The 18,928-nt window shown below is 53.0% G+C and overlaps 1 protein-coding gene across 2 annotated transcripts; it reads right to left on the bottom strand.

Moving 5' to 3' along the window:
- Nucleotides 1-879: 879 nt before the first annotated feature.
- cltcl1 (clathrin, heavy chain-like 1) lies at nucleotides 880-18,746 on the bottom strand. 2 transcript variants are annotated; one of them, XM_062451139.1, is made up of 32 exons: nucleotides 18,365-18,746; nucleotides 15,537-15,744; nucleotides 13,365-13,633; nucleotides 12,973-13,134; nucleotides 12,723-12,836; nucleotides 12,407-12,580; nucleotides 11,960-12,157; nucleotides 11,569-11,769; nucleotides 11,172-11,324; nucleotides 10,963-11,085; nucleotides 9,971-10,108; nucleotides 9,624-9,788; nucleotides 9,094-9,274; nucleotides 8,749-8,912; nucleotides 8,170-8,295; nucleotides 7,706-7,848; nucleotides 7,317-7,551; nucleotides 6,991-7,113; nucleotides 6,698-6,843; nucleotides 6,410-6,593; nucleotides 6,061-6,253; nucleotides 5,795-5,952; nucleotides 5,180-5,344; nucleotides 4,654-4,929; nucleotides 4,330-4,479; nucleotides 3,955-4,086; nucleotides 3,653-3,763; nucleotides 3,356-3,526; nucleotides 2,946-3,167; nucleotides 2,598-2,624; nucleotides 1,156-1,231; nucleotides 880-1,027 (listed from the first exon to the last, which is right to left on the bottom strand). In XM_062451139.1, the coding sequence occupies exons 1-32, from the start codon at nucleotides 18,404-18,406 to the stop codon at nucleotides 909-911; spliced, it is 5,049 nt and encodes a 1,682-aa protein (XP_062307123.1). In that variant the 5' UTR covers nucleotides 18,407-18,746; the 3' UTR covers nucleotides 880-908. The 2 variants fall into 2 exon arrangements, with proteins under 2 accessions (XP_062307123.1, XP_062307124.1); XM_062451140.1 differs by lacking the exon at nucleotides 2,598-2,624.
- Nucleotides 18,747-18,928: the final 182 nt, after the last annotated feature.

Genomic DNA, 18,928 nt, shown 5'->3' with positions numbered 1-18,928 from the left:
GTGTTACCACAAAAGAAGACGGGGTATTCAGCTTAAAGAAAATAGGAGAATCAGTAGTGCATGTATGGCATCTTTCCCAGAAGTCCTTGCGTTGTTGCCAGTGTGTGTGTGGGGCAGTGAGTTCCTCCACCCTCTGCTTTAGAACACTGTGTTCTTGTTCAGATGATTTGACCCAACCTACGGAACTCCACTGCCCAAGAACAAGCTTTACAAACAAAGCTAATAAGACAGCCATGAAACAAGAAGTGAGCGATGAGCCGATTTCACTCCTCCCCCAGTCTCCCCTTCTCCTCTTCCTCCTCCTCCTCCTCCAGTAGATAAGGCCTTTGCAGTGCTGTTGGAGGGGAGGGGGTTCTCAGGGGGGGTCAGAAAGCTGGATGCCGTGTCCCACCCTCCTTCCCGTCCCGTCGCCTCGGAAACAAAGTCTCTTTGTCATCAGTGCTGAGTTTCATCTCTAGAAAAACCATGATTCAGAGTGCTGTTCTACCATTAACACAGTTTATGCGGAACAGCAGGAGTACCTGGATGAGGGGTGGGGGGGCGGTAACTTATCGTCTATGTGTTATTAAGAGTTAAAAGCTGACTTCATGCTGTATCGCGCAATTCCCAGTTTGACTGCTAGGTGGGGCGGTGGGGTGTTGGGTGGGTGAATGGATGAGGATAGGGGCACATGGGGGAGGGGGGGGTGTCCTTTGTTGCATGGAGGAGAGGGGAGGGAGATTGGGAAGGGGGTGTAGGGGGGAGGGGGTAGTTAGGTTTCAGGGGTCTCCTCTACATACTGTCAGTTGGGCTGGGTGACACCCAGAGCAGCAAGGTTGTGGTTTAGGTCCAGTGTGTGTGTGTGTGTGTGTGTGTGTGTGTGTGGGGGAGAGAGGGGGGTCAGGGGCTGTGTGTGTGCGTGTGGGGGTCTACATGTTGTATCCGTAGGGCGTCTGGGTGGGGTAACCAGGAGCTGCGTAGCCGTAGGGGGGGTAGCCTGGCTGGGGGGCCACGGGGGCCGGGCCTGCCGTCAACATCAGCTGCTGGCCTGCTCACACACACACACACACACAAACACAACACACACAGGGTCACTTACAACAAACCTAGACTTACCAAACACTATGGAAAAGACTACTGACCTACCAAACACTACGAGAATGACCAAGCACCTACCAAACACTATGGCTGCAGGTTCAGTCACTTCCTCTTCAGTCTTCCTCAGACCTTCAGCTTCCTCCAGCTTGTCCACCTGGCCACACGGACAACACGGACGAGGTCAGAACTGGACAGGCAGTCGACATTCACACACACTCAGGCAAACACACGACACACACACACAGGCAAGGACACAGAGAGATACTCAAGACTACACACACACACATTTGCAGTACTCTCTAGATACATGGCAGTGTTCTATGCAGTCTAGAGCAGAGTGGGGTTATGCTATTGACCACTACTGTAACACTTATCATAGCAAATACACAGAGCCTCAAACTATTTGTGTCTGCAGCACTGGTCTGATTACTTCTAGAAGCATCTCTCAGCCTAGGGCTCCACAGTTCCATTCCAGAGCCAATCGTCTAAGAGTCCTAGTGATCCTCTCTATCTGTGTTCTCTAAAAGGAGAGACTGAGGCCACTCCCCGATGTGCAACACTGTGTTCAAACAAATCTCCACACCAGCCGACAGGTAAGCCTGGCCACAATATGCTAGTGGCAGGGTGGTTGGGTGACGGGCTAATGCCCTCATCCCCTCTACAGCTGGGGGGGGTGATACTTTCATGACCACAGGAGGGCAGCGTTGAGCAGTGCTGGTGTCAAGTCAGGCTACAGGTTGTCTCTTGGAGCTAGCAGGCTAGCTAACGCGTGCGAGGGCTTATACAGAGATGATTCAGCATTTGGCACCAGGCTAGTTTCCCCCAAAAAATTGAATTTGGAGGATTTTGTTCAAAATAGTGTCATACAAAACGGTATCTAGAATAATCATGGTGTGTGTGTGTGTGTGTGTGTGTGTAAGGCTCACCAAGCATGTGATGAGCTCACAGGAACTGGAGATGTCCACCTAGTCTAACATAGGGTTAGATTACAAGCCGTTCTGTCAGCTAAGCATGACCAAGCAGTCTGTGTGTTACTGGTGATCATGACCAAGCAGTGCAGGGATTCATCCTGTGTCTGGAGTGGTTCCCCTTCCTCCCCTATAACCCCTCCAAGCTGTCATCCCCCACCCCCCCACCCCCACCCTCTGTGACCCGTGTCAAAGGGCAGGAGGTGGGGGGGAGGAGACTAAGGAAAATAGGGGGGGAGGGGCTAAGAAAAGGAGGCGAGGACAGGAGACCACCCAGACAGAATGTCCCCCTCGGCTAGCTGGTTAGGTCGGCGAGAGGGGGGCCAGGGTTAGAAGACCAGAGAGAGGAGTCCACCGGGCCCCGAGCCAGACACCTCAGGGTGAGCTAGCTCCTCCATGCTGGGGCCCCTACATCAGACACCTCAGGGTGAGATAGCTCCTCCATGCTGGGGCCCCTACATCAGACACCCGGGGGGTCTATGTTACCACAGGAAGAAAACAGACAGAACCAAGAGAGAGAGAGAGAAAGAGGTATAAAAGAGGGCCAGAGACCGTCACCTTCTCCATCGCCTCATCCACCTGGAAGAGAAGCCACACAGATGGCCCCGCGTGATGTCACAGGTCAAAGTTCACCGGAAGGGAGGGGGAGCGATTGCTGAGCTCCTCTGAGCGGGTTGAGAACCCCCAGGGGCTTCCCACTTCACACACACGCACGCTCTCATCTCAACACGGTTCAAATCTACACACACACACACACACACTCGCTGGTCGTAGAAGTACCCTACCCGTGAAGACTGCATAAACATCTCCACACCATGATAAACATAAACAACACTGTCATGAGTAACCGCGGTAACTAGTAACAGCGTGGGTTCCGAGGCAGCGTTCCCGGGGGCCCACCTTGGAGAGGTACTCCCTCATGACCTGGATGAAGTAGGGCATGGCGAAGTCCACCAGGCCGTGCCTCCAGGCCGTCTCCAGCACCACGTCGGGCCGCAGCAGGTCGTAGGAGGTGAAGAGGCAGGCGGCGAAGCACTCCCTCCTGCCCTCCTCCAGGAACCACTGCAGCAGCGCCTCCGCCAGCTCCGCCTCCTTCGACTCGGCGGCGTACAGCATGGCGTCCTGGGACAGGACGAAGGGGGGGGGGGGGAGAGTGTGTGAGGGACAGAAAGATGAGACACTCACCCACAGACACACACACACGCACATACAGACACGCACAGACGCATACAGACACACACACACTCATACAGACGCACACATACGGACGCACTCACGCATACAGACACAGAGCACATGGGGGGGCTGACCTTGTAGAGCTTGTCCTTCTTGCAGAGCTCCACGCTCTGCCTCCAGCGGTGGGTGCTCTTGTACAGGTGGGCGGCGATGCGGCGGAACTCGATCAGCTCGTGCTTCTCCAGGCGCTGGGCCAGGCTGATGGTGTCAAAGTTATCATAGGCATCTATAGACGCCCTCAGGCCCTGAGGAGACACACACACACACACACACACACAGGTATAAAAGGCATAGTCTTGCACACAACTACATCGTCATGCCGACAGAGGTAAAGTTACACGCACTGGGTGCACAGACGCGCACACACACACCTGGTAGTCCTCCTCCTCGGTCAGCAGGTTGTTGAGGGCCTCATTCACTCCCTGGTTGTTGTGGCTCTGGACAGATCTCAGGTAGGGTTTCACCAGCTTCAACTGGCTCATCTAGACACACACGCCCTCAGGAGTTAATTATTTCAGAGTTCTGTCATTTATTATGTTTCTATTTTAACTACAGCTGCAGATCTCCGTTCGAGGTTCTCTGCTGAGTGAAGCTACTGTACTGTGCACAGTGTGGCTACCATGGTGATGTAGGTTAGCGCGGTTGCCACGGTGAGGCGGGCCGGCGTGGTTACCTTGTTGAAGTAGGCGACAGCGCGGCTGTGGTCGAGCCGCGGGGAGAGGATGGTGAGCAGGTCGTTCATCAGCAGAGGCTTGTAGTCCAGGTAGAACTGGAGAGCCTTGTAGTACAGCTCCACGTTGGCCACCTGGAGACACACACACACACACACACACACACACACACACACACCCCCGTAAGAGACACACACACAAGCACTAAGGAGTTGAGGCCTTACCGCAGAGGCCTAACCCCATGGTTCGATATACACACGCAAACATAACAATAATAAATGTATATTTAAAAAGAATATACATACATGCATATACACACACACACACAGGAGCCCATATTGTACACTCAATACCACGGTTAGTAAACACTTGTTTACCTTAGCGATGATGTCCTTGAACGGGACCTCCTTCCACGCGTCCGTAGGATGTGACATCATAGTGATGACAGCGTTGTCAAACTCCTCGTACTTGTCATAGAGGAACACCAGCTCCGCCCACAGGTGAGACTGCTCAGCTGCACGCAAGACCTGATTGGACGAGAGCGAAGAAGTGAGTGCGCTCACAGTTACACATACATACATACAAGTATTAGCAGGCTCCTTTGCACGCACGCACATACACACCTCTCCACACCCCTCCTCCTGCCTCATCCCCCCCATCCTTCTCCCCTCCACCCCCATCCCTCTCCCCCTCCTCCCCACCTTGGGGATGTTGACCCTGGACCAGAACAGCTCCAGGTGCTCCCTCATCTTCTCGGGTCTGAACTTGGAGTAGAGGATGGCCAGCTCGGTGAACATGCCCATGTGGGCGCGCTCCAGCCCCAGCGCCGCCTCCAGCAGGCCAATCAGCTCCTGGAAGAAGCCCCGGTCCTGGTAGTAGCCAATCAGCTCCTCCAGCTCGTCGGCGTGGATCACGATGTGGAGGCCGCAGATCTGGGCCAGGCGGAACTCCTCCCCGTCCACGCACGCAAAACACACCTGGGGGGGGGGGGGGGAGGAACATCACATCAGGCCTCTGACATACAAGATGTAGTTACGTTTTAGGTTATTACATGCATGTAAGTATCTGTGAGTCTATGTACGTGTTTGTATATATACAGTATGTGTGTGTGTGTGTTTGTATATATATATATAGTGTGTGTGTGTTTGTATATATACAGTATGTGTGTGTGTGTTTGTGATATACAGTGTGTGTGTGTGTGTGTGTGTGTGTCTGCGCCCATCCCACCTCCTTCCAGGTGCGGGTGCTGTTGGCCTTGCGGGCGCTGTCCACAGCGGCCTGGTACTCGCCCAGGTGCACCAGCGTGGACGCCAGCCGGGCAAAGTTGGACACGTTGTTGTAGAGCAGCCGGGCAGCGTCGTACATGGCCTCCTCATAACACCTGTCCCCCACCTGCCGGGGGAGAGAGGACAGAACAGAGAGATGAACACATGCGCATTTTACCTGTTGTTTGTGGGTGTGATCAGTGGGTATGTTGGCGTTGCCAGGGTCTGGCCTGCTCTGTGGGGGGTAGTTAGGGTGTGTTTGGGTGTAGTTAGGGTGTACTTGGGGCGTCGTCAGGGTCTTACCTGCTGTATAAGGGTGTAGTTATGGTGTGTATGGGTGTAGTTAGGGTGTGGTTAGGGTGTACTGGGGAGTTGTCAGAGTCTTACCTGCTGGATGTGGGTGTAGTTAGGGTGTGTGTGTGGCTGTAGTTAGGGTGTACTGGGGCATTGTCAGGGTCTTACCTGCTGTATAAGGGTGTAGTTAGGGTGTAGTTGGGGTGTACTGGGGCGTTGTTAGGGTATAACCTGCTGTATAAGGGTGTAGTTGGGGTGTACTGGGGCGTTGTCAGGGTCTTACCTGCTGGATGTGGGCGTTGTTAGGGCCACTGATGAACTCCTCCAGCTCGGCCAGGCGGCTGGTCTTGGCCAAGGCGAAGATCAGCTCTGTCTCCACGTAGGACTCCCGCGCCTTCTTACGAGCCATCTGGAGGAACTTCACCAGGTCCTCCCAGTTATCTAGCACACACGCACACACAATTTAGGCACGCACATAGGTAGCCTTTTCTGTCCAGTGCCTCTTTTATGCCTGTGCGCGCGCGCGCGCGCGCGCTGCGCGCGGCTCACCGTTCTTGCTGGCGGCGTTGACCACCTCCAGGTAGGAGGAGGGGTCGTCGGCCTTGATGTAGGAGTCGATGGCCTCCTTCACCAGCTCCCGGAGCAGCTGGGCCCGGGCCAGCTGGCTCCACACCGCCGGCTCGTTGCAGCGCTCCGCAAACTCGTAGGCGCGGTCCAGGTTCCCTATGTGCTCTATCAGGACCTGGGAGACGGGGGGGGGGGGGGGGGGGGGGTAGCAGGGGGGGGGGGGGGGAGGAGCAAGGAAGGAAGGGGGGGTGAGCAATGTGAGCGCGAGGAAGAGTGTGGTCCAGAGTGCGGTGACCTCCTACAGCCTAGTGGAGCGTGGGGTGTCTTGCACCTGGATGGCCGAGGTGTTGACGTCGAACTTCTTGAAGATGGCGAAGGCCTCCTCGAAGAGCTCGTTGCTGATGGCGATGTTGGCGATGTCGGGGGCGTCGTAGTTGTCCAGGCGGTTGATGTACTCCATCACGCGCGTGCGGTCCGCCTTGATGGCCGTCAGGATCAGGAGGTTCTGGAGGTTTCTGGGGCGCGGAACGGGACACGGCGGATGTAGTGATACAGAGACAAGGCGCGTGTGTGTGTGTGTGTGTAGATGTGTGTATGCGAGTGTGTGTGTGTGTCCTACCTGTGCTCGCTGAAGACAGAGTTGTCCAGGACGATCTTCTCCAGTAGCTCGATGAGCTCGTTGGGCAGGTCGGCCGTCATGAAGGCCTTGACTGTGACCGACACCTCCTCTGGGTCCTGGGTCTCCGACAGGGCCGTCTGCACCACCTAGGGGAACACAGGAGAACACAGGTGGAACAGGGGAACACGGGTGGGACAAGGTAACGCAGCTATGCACCGTCTACTAGCACAGGCAGACCAGGTAGACTAGACTGGTATACTAGCAACAGGTGGACCTGAGCGGGGGGGGCTGACCTGGTCTATGAGCGGCCTTCTGAAGGGGTTGTTCTCTTCTAGAACGTTGGCCCAGAGGTCCGGATCCTTCCGTCGGACCAGGTAGCGAGCCTCGCTCTTGAACAGGGAGTTGTCGTTGCACACCTACGGCAGAGAAGCAGTTCAGCGGCTCTTCCTGGAATCCTCACGGTTGTATCAACAGCACGCGCGTGACACCTTGACAATGACCTTCAATAACCAGGTGTGTGTGTGTGTGTGTGTACACGTGTCTACATTAACCAGGTATGTGTGTGTGTATGTGTATCCCTCTTGGCAAGGTCTCTGTGTGTGTGTGTGTGTGTGTGTACCTTGATGAGCTCCAGGTCACACTGGCCCCTCTCGTAGGCCACGCAGGCCAGGTGCGGGTCTCTCTTGGCGCAGTAGCGCCCGACCACGGCGCTGTCGTAGAACGTGTTCTCCTTCAAGAAGCGCTCCGGGTTGTTGTTGCTGTCGATGTAGATCTTGGCCAGGGCATTGTGGGTGGCCGGCTCCTCGCAGCCCTCCTGGATACGAGCCTCCAGCCACGGCAACAACAGCTTCAGTCTGGGGGGGGGGTCATGTGTGGCAATCAATGTATTGTCTTGAAAATGCCCATGTTAGTTCGTTAATACATGATAATAAAAAGATTATAATGACAATTTCAAACCATAACTTCACTACTGATGGAGATGGACACACACACACACACGCGTGTTACCTGTTCCTCTTCTCCACCTCGGCCACCAGCTCGTCGGTGGAGAACTGTCCTTTCACCACCGTGATCAGGTTCTTGATGACTTCCTCGGAACAGTCCACGTCCAGGAGCCCTCCTATCACCACCGGGAGACGACTGGGGTTCACCTGGAACACACACACACACTTTTCATTGAAGAATTACACTATCACATGAACATCATCAGCAATTCATACATACACGTGCGCACTCTCATAGATACTAAAGATGGGTAAGATATGTGTGGATACTTCAGATCCTTGATCTAATGCTGTACATTCCTCATGCACTATCTCGGCCTCGCTTTGGATGAAAGTGTCAGCTAAACAAACGTGTTTCAAGCCTGTATCACGTTCGGCGTTCAACATGAATTAACTTCCATGTATTTCAAGGCCTATATATCTTCTGTACAATCATGCCAAGCCTGGAAGGAGAAAGGTTTCCGGCACCTTCTGGACGTAGATCTCAATGTACTTCTGCAGAGTGTTGCGGTACAGGTAGAGGACCAGGTCGTGGACAAAGTCGAAGCGGTCGCACACGATGATGAGGGGCAGCTGGTCGGTCAGCTTGGCTTCCTGAGGGCGAAGAGGAGGGAGAACGTCAGGGTCAACCCCAAATGTACTGTGTTCATGAAGGGAGACGCCCAGCGCTGATGTGGATGACATCACATCTTGGTTGGTGAGGATAGATTCCTGTCTGTGTCTCCCAGTTGTGAATACCTCGATAGACGATAAACAGGAGTCACCTGAAGCAGGGGTGTGGGTTTGTTTTCAAATGTGGGTAACTACCTTTTTCAATAAGTAAGGATGTAGTGCATCCGTTTGTAATGTATTTTATATTAAAAAAGTGTGTATGCGGGGGCTAGGGAGACAGATTTGCAGTTTTCTTTAAGTATCATCTGTGAAAACGAATTTCCGCTTCAGACTTGTTTTCTCTTTGCTAATAGACTATGTGTGGACCTGTTTCCAAGACTCCCACTGCCCACTCCATGTCCTTCCTGTCAGACGTGGAACCCCTGGTGTTGGTACCTTGAGGAAGTTCTTGACTCTCTCCGGGTCGTAGCAGTTGCTCTCGCGGCAGATCCTCTCCACCTCCTTGATCTGGCCCGTCTTACAGGCCGACTGGATGTACTTGAAGTGGACGTCCGGGTCCTGGCTGAAGTTTACAATCGACCCCAGGAAGTAAAACAAGCCTGAGAGGAGGGGCAGGAAGAGAGAGAGTGAGAGAAACGTCAGAGAAACCAAACACATAGGAACACGGTTCATCCGTTTAGAAACCTCAGTGACCCCACTGGAACCAGGATCATTCCCCGATGCCATGTCTCCTCAGTGTAAGACCCCAGCCCCGTCCCAACCCCCCCCAGGACCACCCACCCTCGTAGCTCTTGAAGGACTCGAACAGCTCCACCAGGGTGTTGGCGCCCAGCTGCTCGTGGTACTTGGAGGCCACCTGGACACTCAGCTGCAGGTTCTGCCGGATGTTGGCAGACAGCATGGCTCTCAGACACTCCACCGAGTCCTCCACTGAGAGGGAGCCGAAGAAGTTCACCAGCCACTGGAGGCAGGGAGGGAGAAAAGAAAGAGGGAGGGTGGGTGGAAGAAGAGAGAGGCATGGGGGAGGGAGGAGAGAGGGGAAAAATAGAGGGAGGGGGAGAAGGAAGGGAGAGAGGGAGGGAGTAAAAGCAGCGAGGGAGGGGGAGGAGGGGTGGAGGGAAGAGAGGGAGGAAAGATGGGAGGGAGGAAGAGGAGATGAGGGTAGGGGGTTAATATAGACACAGAGACAAACACACAGGTTCAAATATATTTACGCACACACACATTTACCACCATGCCAACCTCAGAAATCAAGCCGTCAAAATTGCTACTACAGGGGGGGTGTCGTGCAGACACACACTCGGCCGTACCTCAGGGTTGAGCAGGTGTGTGTGCACGACGGCTCGTTTGATGTCGTACAGGTCGGTGTAGTGCTCCAGCGCCCTCTGCAGGAGGCCGGCCTTCTCGCACAGCTGGGCGATGTGGGCGCGGTCGTAGTTGGTAAACATCTGATTCCCCAGGATGGCATCTGCCACCTACACACAAACACACACACAAATAAACACACACCCAAACGCACAGACACAAAGAATCACACATACCAAGAATCACACATACCAACAAGAATATATAACTACATAACAGTAATCTGTATTGCCTATATGCAGTGTATACCCTTATTGAGTGTGTGTGTTTTGTGTGTGGGTTGTGTGTGTACCTGCGGTGCGTGTATGAGGTTCATCTCCAGTAGGCGTGTCTGTAGGTGGCCCTCTGCAGGGCGGTTGTTCTTCAGGGCGTCCAATAGGAAGGAGGTACACTGCTGGACCAGATTGCCCTCCATAAACACATCCACTATCTGCCAATCAGAACAGAGAGAGGGAACACGGGCAGCCAGTCACAGACAAGGTTTAGACAGAGGTGTAGACAGACTCAAGATAGACAGGAGCTCTACTAAATGGTGACTTTAACAGATTTAAACAGAACCTTCCGAAAAGAAACTCTTAATTCATGATTAATAGGACTTCCTGTTGTGGATGACCAATGAGAGAGCTAAAATAGAAACACTTCCTGTTGTTAATGACCAATCAGAGAGCTAAAATAGAAACACTGTGGTTGATGACCATTAAGAAAGCAGAAAGAGAACATTGCTAACCGTCCGAGGACCAGCTCCCTTCTGATTCCATTTAGCCCTGAGCAGCATCATTTAGAACGCTAAACTGGCCTCAGATGTCCCCTCCAGCTATAAGACTGCGTGTGTGTGAGAGTGTGTGTGTGTGTGTGTGTGTGTGTGTGTGTGTGTGATTGAGATGAAGGCAGATGGGATCAGTAAGCTGCTAGGTCTTCTCAGGAGGGGTCAGTCTGTGTGTATGTGTGTATGTGTGTGTGTGTGTGGTTGACATCAGTAGATTGGTACGTGTGTGTCTGGATTCCTGGCATAGCTGGTCCATCTGGAATAATATAGGGTGGCTCCCATACCAGGCCCAGAGAGTGAGTGTGCGCACACGCCATCTAGAGATGACTAGTCAAACAAATACAATGGTAAAAAATAAATGGGCCCTCAAAAAAATGATTTTCTGGGGTCGTTAACTATTTCAACCAAGTTAAAAGCTGTTCTCTGACTGGCTGGAGTCAAATATAGTCAAGTGGGTTGGTGGAAGATTCTGTAAGGTTCTAGAATGTCCCCCCCTGGTTGGTGTAACTGGCTCATACCTGGTTGATGTTGGCCAGAGGTTCTTCCTCCTGAACCAACATCTGGGCAAACTGCAGCCCCTGGTCTGGACTGACTCGCATCACGTTCCTCAGCAGGAACACCCAGTCTGGGCTGTAGTTCACCTACACACACACACACACACACAGCATTTAGTACATCGACCACGTCCTTTCTCTTGTATCCATTCACATTCCCAGAGGCGAGGTACCTTCTTGGCGTAGAGCACGATCTTCTGGAACTGTCCGGTCTCAGCGAAACACTGGATGACCTTGCTGGGTACGTTGGCCCTGAGGTAGACGCTGAGGGCCAGGGTGGGGTCTGCTGCCTTCACCAGGTCTCCCAGCTCCTCAGAGCACTCCAGCTACACACACACACACACACACATATACAGATTAGAGTATACCGAGTATAACTAACGTGTGTGTTTGTCGTGTGTTTGTCGTGCGTGTGCCTATAGTTTGCGTGTGTAGAGTGTGTGTGTCTAGTGTGTCTAGTGTGTGTGTGTGTGTGTGTGTCTAGTGTGTGTGTGTGTGTGTGTCTAGTGCGTCTAGTGTGTGTGTGTGTGTGTCTAGTGTGTGTGTGTGTCCATGCTCCTGCAGTCCCACCTTGTCCTCTTTGAGCCACTTCTCCAGCAGCTGCTTGCGTCCCTGCTGCAGCACGGGCCTGCACAGCTCCAGGGACTCCAGCCTGTTGAGCTGGCCCGCGTCCAGCAGGATGCCAAAGTACTGCAGCAGCGGGGAGGCCTGGCCCGGCTGGGCCGCCACGCTCTGGAACTTACAGATGGTCTCCGCTGTGCGCAGGATTCCCTGGGGGGGGGGGGGGGGGGGGGGGGGGGACGTTCATTTTAGAAATGTCAGGGGACCACTCCCCCTCCTCAGGTTTGTCACATTGCCCTATTTAGTCACCAAGAGAACTCCGGTCCTCTGCCTCACCAAAACAACACAAGTTCTCGTATCTCCACATTTTCATATCTCCAGCCCCGGCCCCCAGCCTCACCTTGGGGGCCGAGGCGGCCACCTTGGCCGCCTCAGAGTAGGACCCCTGGGTGAAGAGCGTGTTGAACTTCCTGCTGAACAGCTCCTCTGCGCCGGCCAGGTTGGACCTGACGGCCATCCTCAGGCCCAGGTCGGGGTTCTGGAGAACGTTGGTGGCATAGTTGACGATGTTCTCCTCCTCTACACACACTGATAACACCTGGAGAGGGAGGGGGAGGGAGAGGGAGGGGGTTGAGGAGGAGAAAGAGCGAGGGAAACAAGGAGATGGAGGGAGAGAAGAAGGGAGAGGGAGGAAGGAGGAGAAAGCGGGAGAGAAAGGGAGAAAGGGAAAAGGAAACATCCGGAAGGAGGAAGAGGGGAGGATTATAGACTGGACGCATAAATGAAGACCTTCAACCAATGAGAGACGGGAGGTCGTCGGACCTCCAGCCGTGACGGCTCCCCTCACCTGGCCCTTCTTGTTCACCCCGATGATGCCCGAGGTGGGCTCGTGCGGCGCCGTCACGAAGATGGTCTCGGCGCTGATCCGGTTCATGTAGATACACACCCCGGACTCCAGGTCATACAGGTGGATGTAGCCATACTTGGTGATCAGGTAGATCACACCGTGCTTGGTGCCAATCTGAGGGAGGGAGGGAGGGAGGGAGGGGCAATATCATGACAGTGGACTGTGAAACTAACTGAATGAAACCACTTCAAAGTCGGTGTTCTACATTTCGGTTGGGGCAGCATGCCAGACAGCTCTCAGGGGGTCCTAAGCATACCTGCATGGCGACGGGGAAGTCTGTCTGGGCCTCGGGAGGGAAGAACACATCCACAGCCTTCTTAGTGAACGGCTGGTTCCCTGTCGCTGGCTGGCCCACCTCGATGATGTGCAGCTGCAACACACACACACACACAGGGTTATCACCAGGGACTACATGGGACTGATATGTAAAGTGGGAACAACTCAAAGACCTGGGAATGTTTTTGTGTGTATGTGCATGCCTGTGTGTGTGTGTGTGTGTGCCTCACCTTGCCCCCGGCCTGGGAGCGGACAGCGAAGCAGAAGAGCGTGGACGGGGCCGTGTTGGTCTCCACCTTGAACTCCCCGAAGGCGGCGGCGTGGCCCTCGATGGGCTGCGACACCTTCCTGTCCACCGAGTACAGCTGCATGGCTCCCACCACGCGGTTTTGCTGTGTGTGTGTGTGTGTGTGTGTGTGTGTGTGTGTGTGTGTGGGAGAGGGTACAGAGGGAGATGGTGAGGGGGGGTGGGGGAGTCAAATATGGACTGCTTCCATGTGCCAAATGTCACGTGTATGGTCGAGGTGTGTGTGTAAGAGTGTGTGTGTTGAGTGTGTGTGTGGGTGTGTGTGTCTGTGTGTGCGTGTGTATGTGCGTGTGTGTGTGTGCGTGCGTGCAGTACCTGAGCAGAGATTCCGATGAGCAGCAGCCACTTCTGTTGTTGGTCCGTTCTGTAGTTGATGATCTGGCAGCCGGCCAGACTGGCGTGGCGGTCAAACACTTTGATTGGCTGCGAGTCGCCCTCCATGCTCCAGTGGTAGACGGCCGCGTCGGTCACCAGGGCCACGGTGTTGACGGAGATCCACTTCCAGAACATGACTTCCTCTGTCATGGTGTGGGCCTTCATCTTGCTCTTCATCTCAATGTTGAAGATCTGGAGGGTCTTGGCAGCTGAGAGGAGAGGAGAGGAAAGGAAAGGGGAGGAGAGGAGAGGAGAGGAAAGGGGAGGAGAGGAGAGGAAAGGGGAGGAGAGTAAAGGGGAGGAGAGGAGAGTAAAGGGGAGGAGAGGAGAGGAGAGGAAAGGAGAGGAGAGGAAAGGGGAGTTGAGGAGAGGAGAGGAGAGGGGAGGATGGGAAGGCAGAAGAAAATAGAAAAGAGGGGGGAGGAGAGAATAGGAGAGGGGTGAAAAGGAATGGATGGGAGAGGATGATAAGGCAGAGGAACATAGAGAAGAGGAGAGAAGAGAGGAGAGGAGGTGAGCTGGATAGATCCAGTCTAGTTTCCCATCCCAGGTGGAGCAGGTGGAAGGGCGTGGTGGGGAGGTGTGACAGACGCCAGTCTGACTGAACACACGCAGCTTCCAGACAGGACGGAGATATGGAAACATAACGGTCCTCCCACTGTGGGTTCTCTCTGGCGTCTGTGTTGGATAGTCTGTTGGGTAGTCCACTCTGGTGTGTGTGTGTGTGTGTGTGTGTGTGTGATGCGTGTTAGACACCAGTTCTTAAGACCAGGTGAGCAACATCTCCTACAATGTTCAGAGTGAACAGTGGAACCGGTGTTTAGACTCCTTTAGACACGCATACACACACACACACACACACACACACAGAGACGAGGTACCGCATACCTTGAATGCGACAGAGAATGATCTAGAGTAAAAAGAAGACTAGAGTCTCGCTCAACATCCCATTCAACACACACACACACATAAGGTGTGTGTGATATCTGATGAAGCCGGCCACAAGGTCTACCAGCATTCGACAGGACATGCTTACACACGTATGGTTCTCACACAGGTGAGTGAGTGAGTGAGTGAGTGAGGGGGTGAGTGAGGGGGTGAGTGAGTGAGATAGAGGATGAGGTAGCCAAGTTCGTTTGGTGAGGTCCAAACGTTGACTTCCGAACAGGGATTCAAATCTAGGGGTTTCCGAATCCGCAAAGATATGTTTGGCCAGACAGATGGCTGACCAACACATGATCATGACCGTAAATACAGATCAGAATGGCTTTCATGAGACCAGACCACTATGACCAGAGGGGAGGAGGAACAGACAGGCAGGCAGACAGACAGGAGGACAGGAAGAGAGGAAGAGAGAGAGACTCACCGTCTGAGAGAGAACAGAAAGCAGGGGGAAAGAGAGCAAAAGTGTCAATTGCGGAAAGGCAGGAGGGGATTGAGGGAGAGAGATGATATTAGGGAGAGAGAGAGAGAGAGAGAGAGAGAGAGAGAGAGAGAGAGAGAGAGAGAGACAGACAGACAGAGGAAGCGAGAAAGGAAAGAACGAGAATCACAGACAGAAAAAGAATGAAAGAAAGACAGAGAGAAAGAAAGAGAGAGAGAGGGAGAGCATACTTAGCATCATAAGTCAGACATCTTTCTAAAATAACAATGACAGCGGTCCTGCTGCATGTGTGCCCGGCCTGGACACGGCAGTGGAATATCCCTGATCTATTTCTGTGCAGAGAGACCTGAGTCATCCGAGCGTACGCACAGCTGAGAGAAACCAGGCCATTAGGACAGAGATAAACAGATTCTCTCTGCTGTAGCCGGAAGGGAGATAAGGCTGCACCCGGGACACTGTCTGAACACAGGCCGGAGAACGACAAACATACGCATCTTTATAACCTGTCCATTTAGCCGACTTTTATCCAGAGCTGGATTTAGACCTGCGGGCTACTAATCTACAATCACACTCTCTACCGCTGAGCTAAACCCCCCCCCCCCAAAAAAAAAACGTCAACCTGAAAGCCCGACTGTAATTAAAAACCGACGGATCGTTTCTATTCTGTTCCACGGCGTAGCGCCCTCCCATGGACAGCGCAGGGGTTGTGAGGCCATCGCGGCGTGTACCTTTGAGGGCGATGACCTTGCTGGTGGGGTTCATGATGGCGCTGTCGGCGGTGATGGGGCGCCGGATGGGGTTGCTGGGGTCGGCCATGTCGATGATGACCACCTGGTTCTGCTCGCCCACCTTCTCCCGGATGCAGATGAACTTGTCGGACTCCATGGTCAGGTAGCTGAAGCCGATGTTGGCCGGGTTCACCCCCAGGTTCTGCAGCTGGGGACCGCAGATGAAGATGTTGGATATAGAGCAACACACACACACACGGAGAACCTTACAAAAGCACACGTATGCAGAACCATCTAGAACCACACACACACACACACGCAAAACCAACCCCCACACCAGAAAACACACACACAGAACCCCCCCCCCCACACACACACACACACACACACACAAACACCAATGCTAATAATAATAAACAGAACTGATGCTATTCAAGCAGACCTCATTAAAGCACCCTGTAGTTTCTCAAGGGGACTTGTATCTCTGCTGTTTTCTCACAGTGGGACAGGAATATAATACGCTGGGTCGGTGCCAGCATGCCTTGACGGAGACAGCCAGTTGGTACCCAAACAAACACAGCCTCTCCCTCACGCACTCACACACTCTGGAGGGAGGGAGGGAGGGAGGGAGGGAGGGAGGGAGGGAGGGAGGGAGGGAGGGAGGGAGGGAGGGAGGGAGGGAGGGAGGGAGGGAGGGAGGGAGGGAGGGAGGGAGGGAGGATATGACTGATGGATTGGAGGAGTAGGGCTAAGTGTGAAGGAGGAAAGGAGTTCATAAGAGACAGAAAGATATGTGAGACAGAGAAAGAGAGAAACAGAGAAAGAGAGAGTGAGATCAAGTCAAAGAGAGCTTATGCCATGTTTGCAGAGTTCCAGGAAGCGCTAAAGGGCAGGGTGGGGGAGGGAGGGTGGGGGAGGGAGGGAGGGGGGGCTGAATCACTGAGTCACCACAATCCACCAGTTACTGGCAAGTTCCTGCTAATAACCTGCTATGTCATCGTGACTGATACGGATCATGTCTGGAGAACTTCTCACACGAGGAAATCACTAGTAGTGACGGGTCTAGAAGCGTTGTGATAGGGTCCCCCCTGTTCAGATTAACCTGGTTGGTTCTGAGCTGGTTCTAGTGGTCCCAGGCACTGAGGGTTCTAACTCCAGACCTCCCAGACCCAGCCTGCTGAGAGAGACTGTAAATACCAGGACATGAAAGGAGGGAGAGGAAGAAGAGAAAAAAAAAGGAGAAAAAAAAACAGCTAAACAACTTGAGGCCCAAAGTCCTGGGTTTGCAAATTCCAAGCATTTTTCACTCGGCTGGAGCAACCTAGATATACAGATCGGAGATGACGAGAGGGGGAGAGGAGAGGAGGATGAGTAGGGGGAGAGGGGGAAGGAGAGGGCAGGCGAAGAGGAAGAGGCGGAGAAAGGGAGGAGGAGAGGACAGGAGGAGAGCAAAGAGGAAGCGAGACAGAGTTGGCATTAGAAATACTTAAAGAAATTGAAGAAAAGCGGGAGGAGCATATATGGTTCTGACCTAAATGACTGCACCAGAGGAGAAAGGCTTTAGGAGTCAAACTAGCCCCTGTGGACTTTTGTCTGTCTCACTAAGTAGAACTGTGTTGCCCTGGTGCCACCAAGGACCAGAGTTCTCTGCTGAGCTAGCACTATGGATGAGGCTGGGTAGCTGATCCGAGTCTCTGCTCAGAGTGACCATGACTGAGGGTAGGGACTAGGGTCACTGGCCAGAGAGAGAGGGGGAGGGGGGGGGGTCTCCCAGAGAGAGAGACAGAGAGAGAGAGAGGAGGGGGGGGGGGGTAGTGTCTCTAGTGAAAGGCCATTTCACAGCCACGGAGTTACCATAACAACGGGCCACAGAGGGAAGAGGGTGCAGAGCACGTCACAAAGTTTCTCTGGCGCAAGAAGCAGGGGCCGGGCGCTAACTGGGCCAGGGGCAGTAACCGGGGGAGACGATGGGAATGGGAGCCTACATCAAACCGAAAAGAGCAGACCAGACAATAACTGACGCTTTTGATCAAAACAGTGCAGAGAAAACTAGACAGGTTAACAACCGTCAAACGAGGCTGTCTGTACTCCTACTGCAGCTGTGATGTGGTGGCCTAGCATCTCCCAATCAGAAAATAGATAAGCTTACCAAATAGCTCAGACACAGCTGCAGAAATGGAGCATCTCTGATCCAAACGGCTTTAACCGTAAAACTACCTTGCCTATCTTCTCCCAAATAGCATCGCCCAGTTCATGGAATAGAGTGAACTAAACGTCATATATTGTTATTGTTACAACTTGTTATGTCGCTTGTTGAAACGTTACGGCCTATGCTATAGGGGTATGATCTAAGAATGGATTAAAGTTGTTATGAATGATGCGTGTAAACACGCCAAAGCATCAAAAAAACGGTAGCCTATCTAATACACCCAGTTGCTGGAAAGCGTCATGCTGCATAAGGTTGTGTTCTCGATTCACGCATAAATTCAGTGTCCTTAAGTGTCAAAACAGTGCTGTTTTTGTGGCATTACACGAATCCTAGGATGATTCTCAGTGACAGCGACGTTTTCCAGTTGAGAAAACTGCGGCGTGATTCAGGATCTGCAGTGTGGGATACACCAATACGATCTGACTGTTCAATTTTTACAAGTCATCATCAACCCGGTAAAAACTAGGCCTGTGTCTATATTGAGCGCCTCCACGCAGACCCCTTTCAGAATCCATTTAAAAGGCGGCGTGGAGCTTCTGTTGGAGGAGTTTGTACAGACGAGAAACTGCCCTAAAAACGCAGCCGCAATATTTTTTCGTATTTTGTCGCTTCTCCTTACCTGCAGATGTTCCTGAAATCGTATCGGCAGTATCTGTGCCATTCTTGAAGCTTTATGTTAGGACTGTCCACAGAGAGAAGGAAAGGGGAAGGGGACACGAGGAGGTATAAATGCGGTATTTTACTGTAAGTGCCCCAATTGCCCCAAAAGTAAAATGTTGATGTGCAGTGCAGCAGTAGGGCACTACAGGCTGGCGTTGATATCACTCGAATTCACTGACTGCTCCCATTCAGTGCACCGTTTGCAACACTCCTTGGTCAGATATCCCCTCCGCTGAGAAAAGTAGTCCATAACTATTAGCTATTTAGCTCTTTTGGAAAACAATACTTTAAAAAAAACTGAGCAACGTCTTAAATTTATGTCAAACGGTTAACCTTTTTACTTTAACACTCCTGTAACCATCCGGTATAGTTTTCAAGTAAATATAATGCAGAAGGGGAAAAAATCGGATGTGCTTCTTGTACCCCTCCGCAGCCCCCTCCCCCTTCATTTGTACCAACTTCGAAGTAAGAGCACGTGACCAGCGCCCCCTCAGTCTGGGATTTCTGCAAACTCAAGTGCTGA

Source organism: Osmerus eperlanus, chromosome 25 (genome assembly GCF_963692335.1).
Source record: "Osmerus eperlanus chromosome 25, fOsmEpe2.1, whole genome shotgun sequence".
NCBI lineage: Eukaryota > Metazoa > Chordata > Actinopteri > Osmeriformes > Osmeridae > Osmerus > Osmerus eperlanus.
Note: the sequence above shows the minus strand (reverse complement) of the source record. Positions and strands in the feature narration are given on the sequence as shown.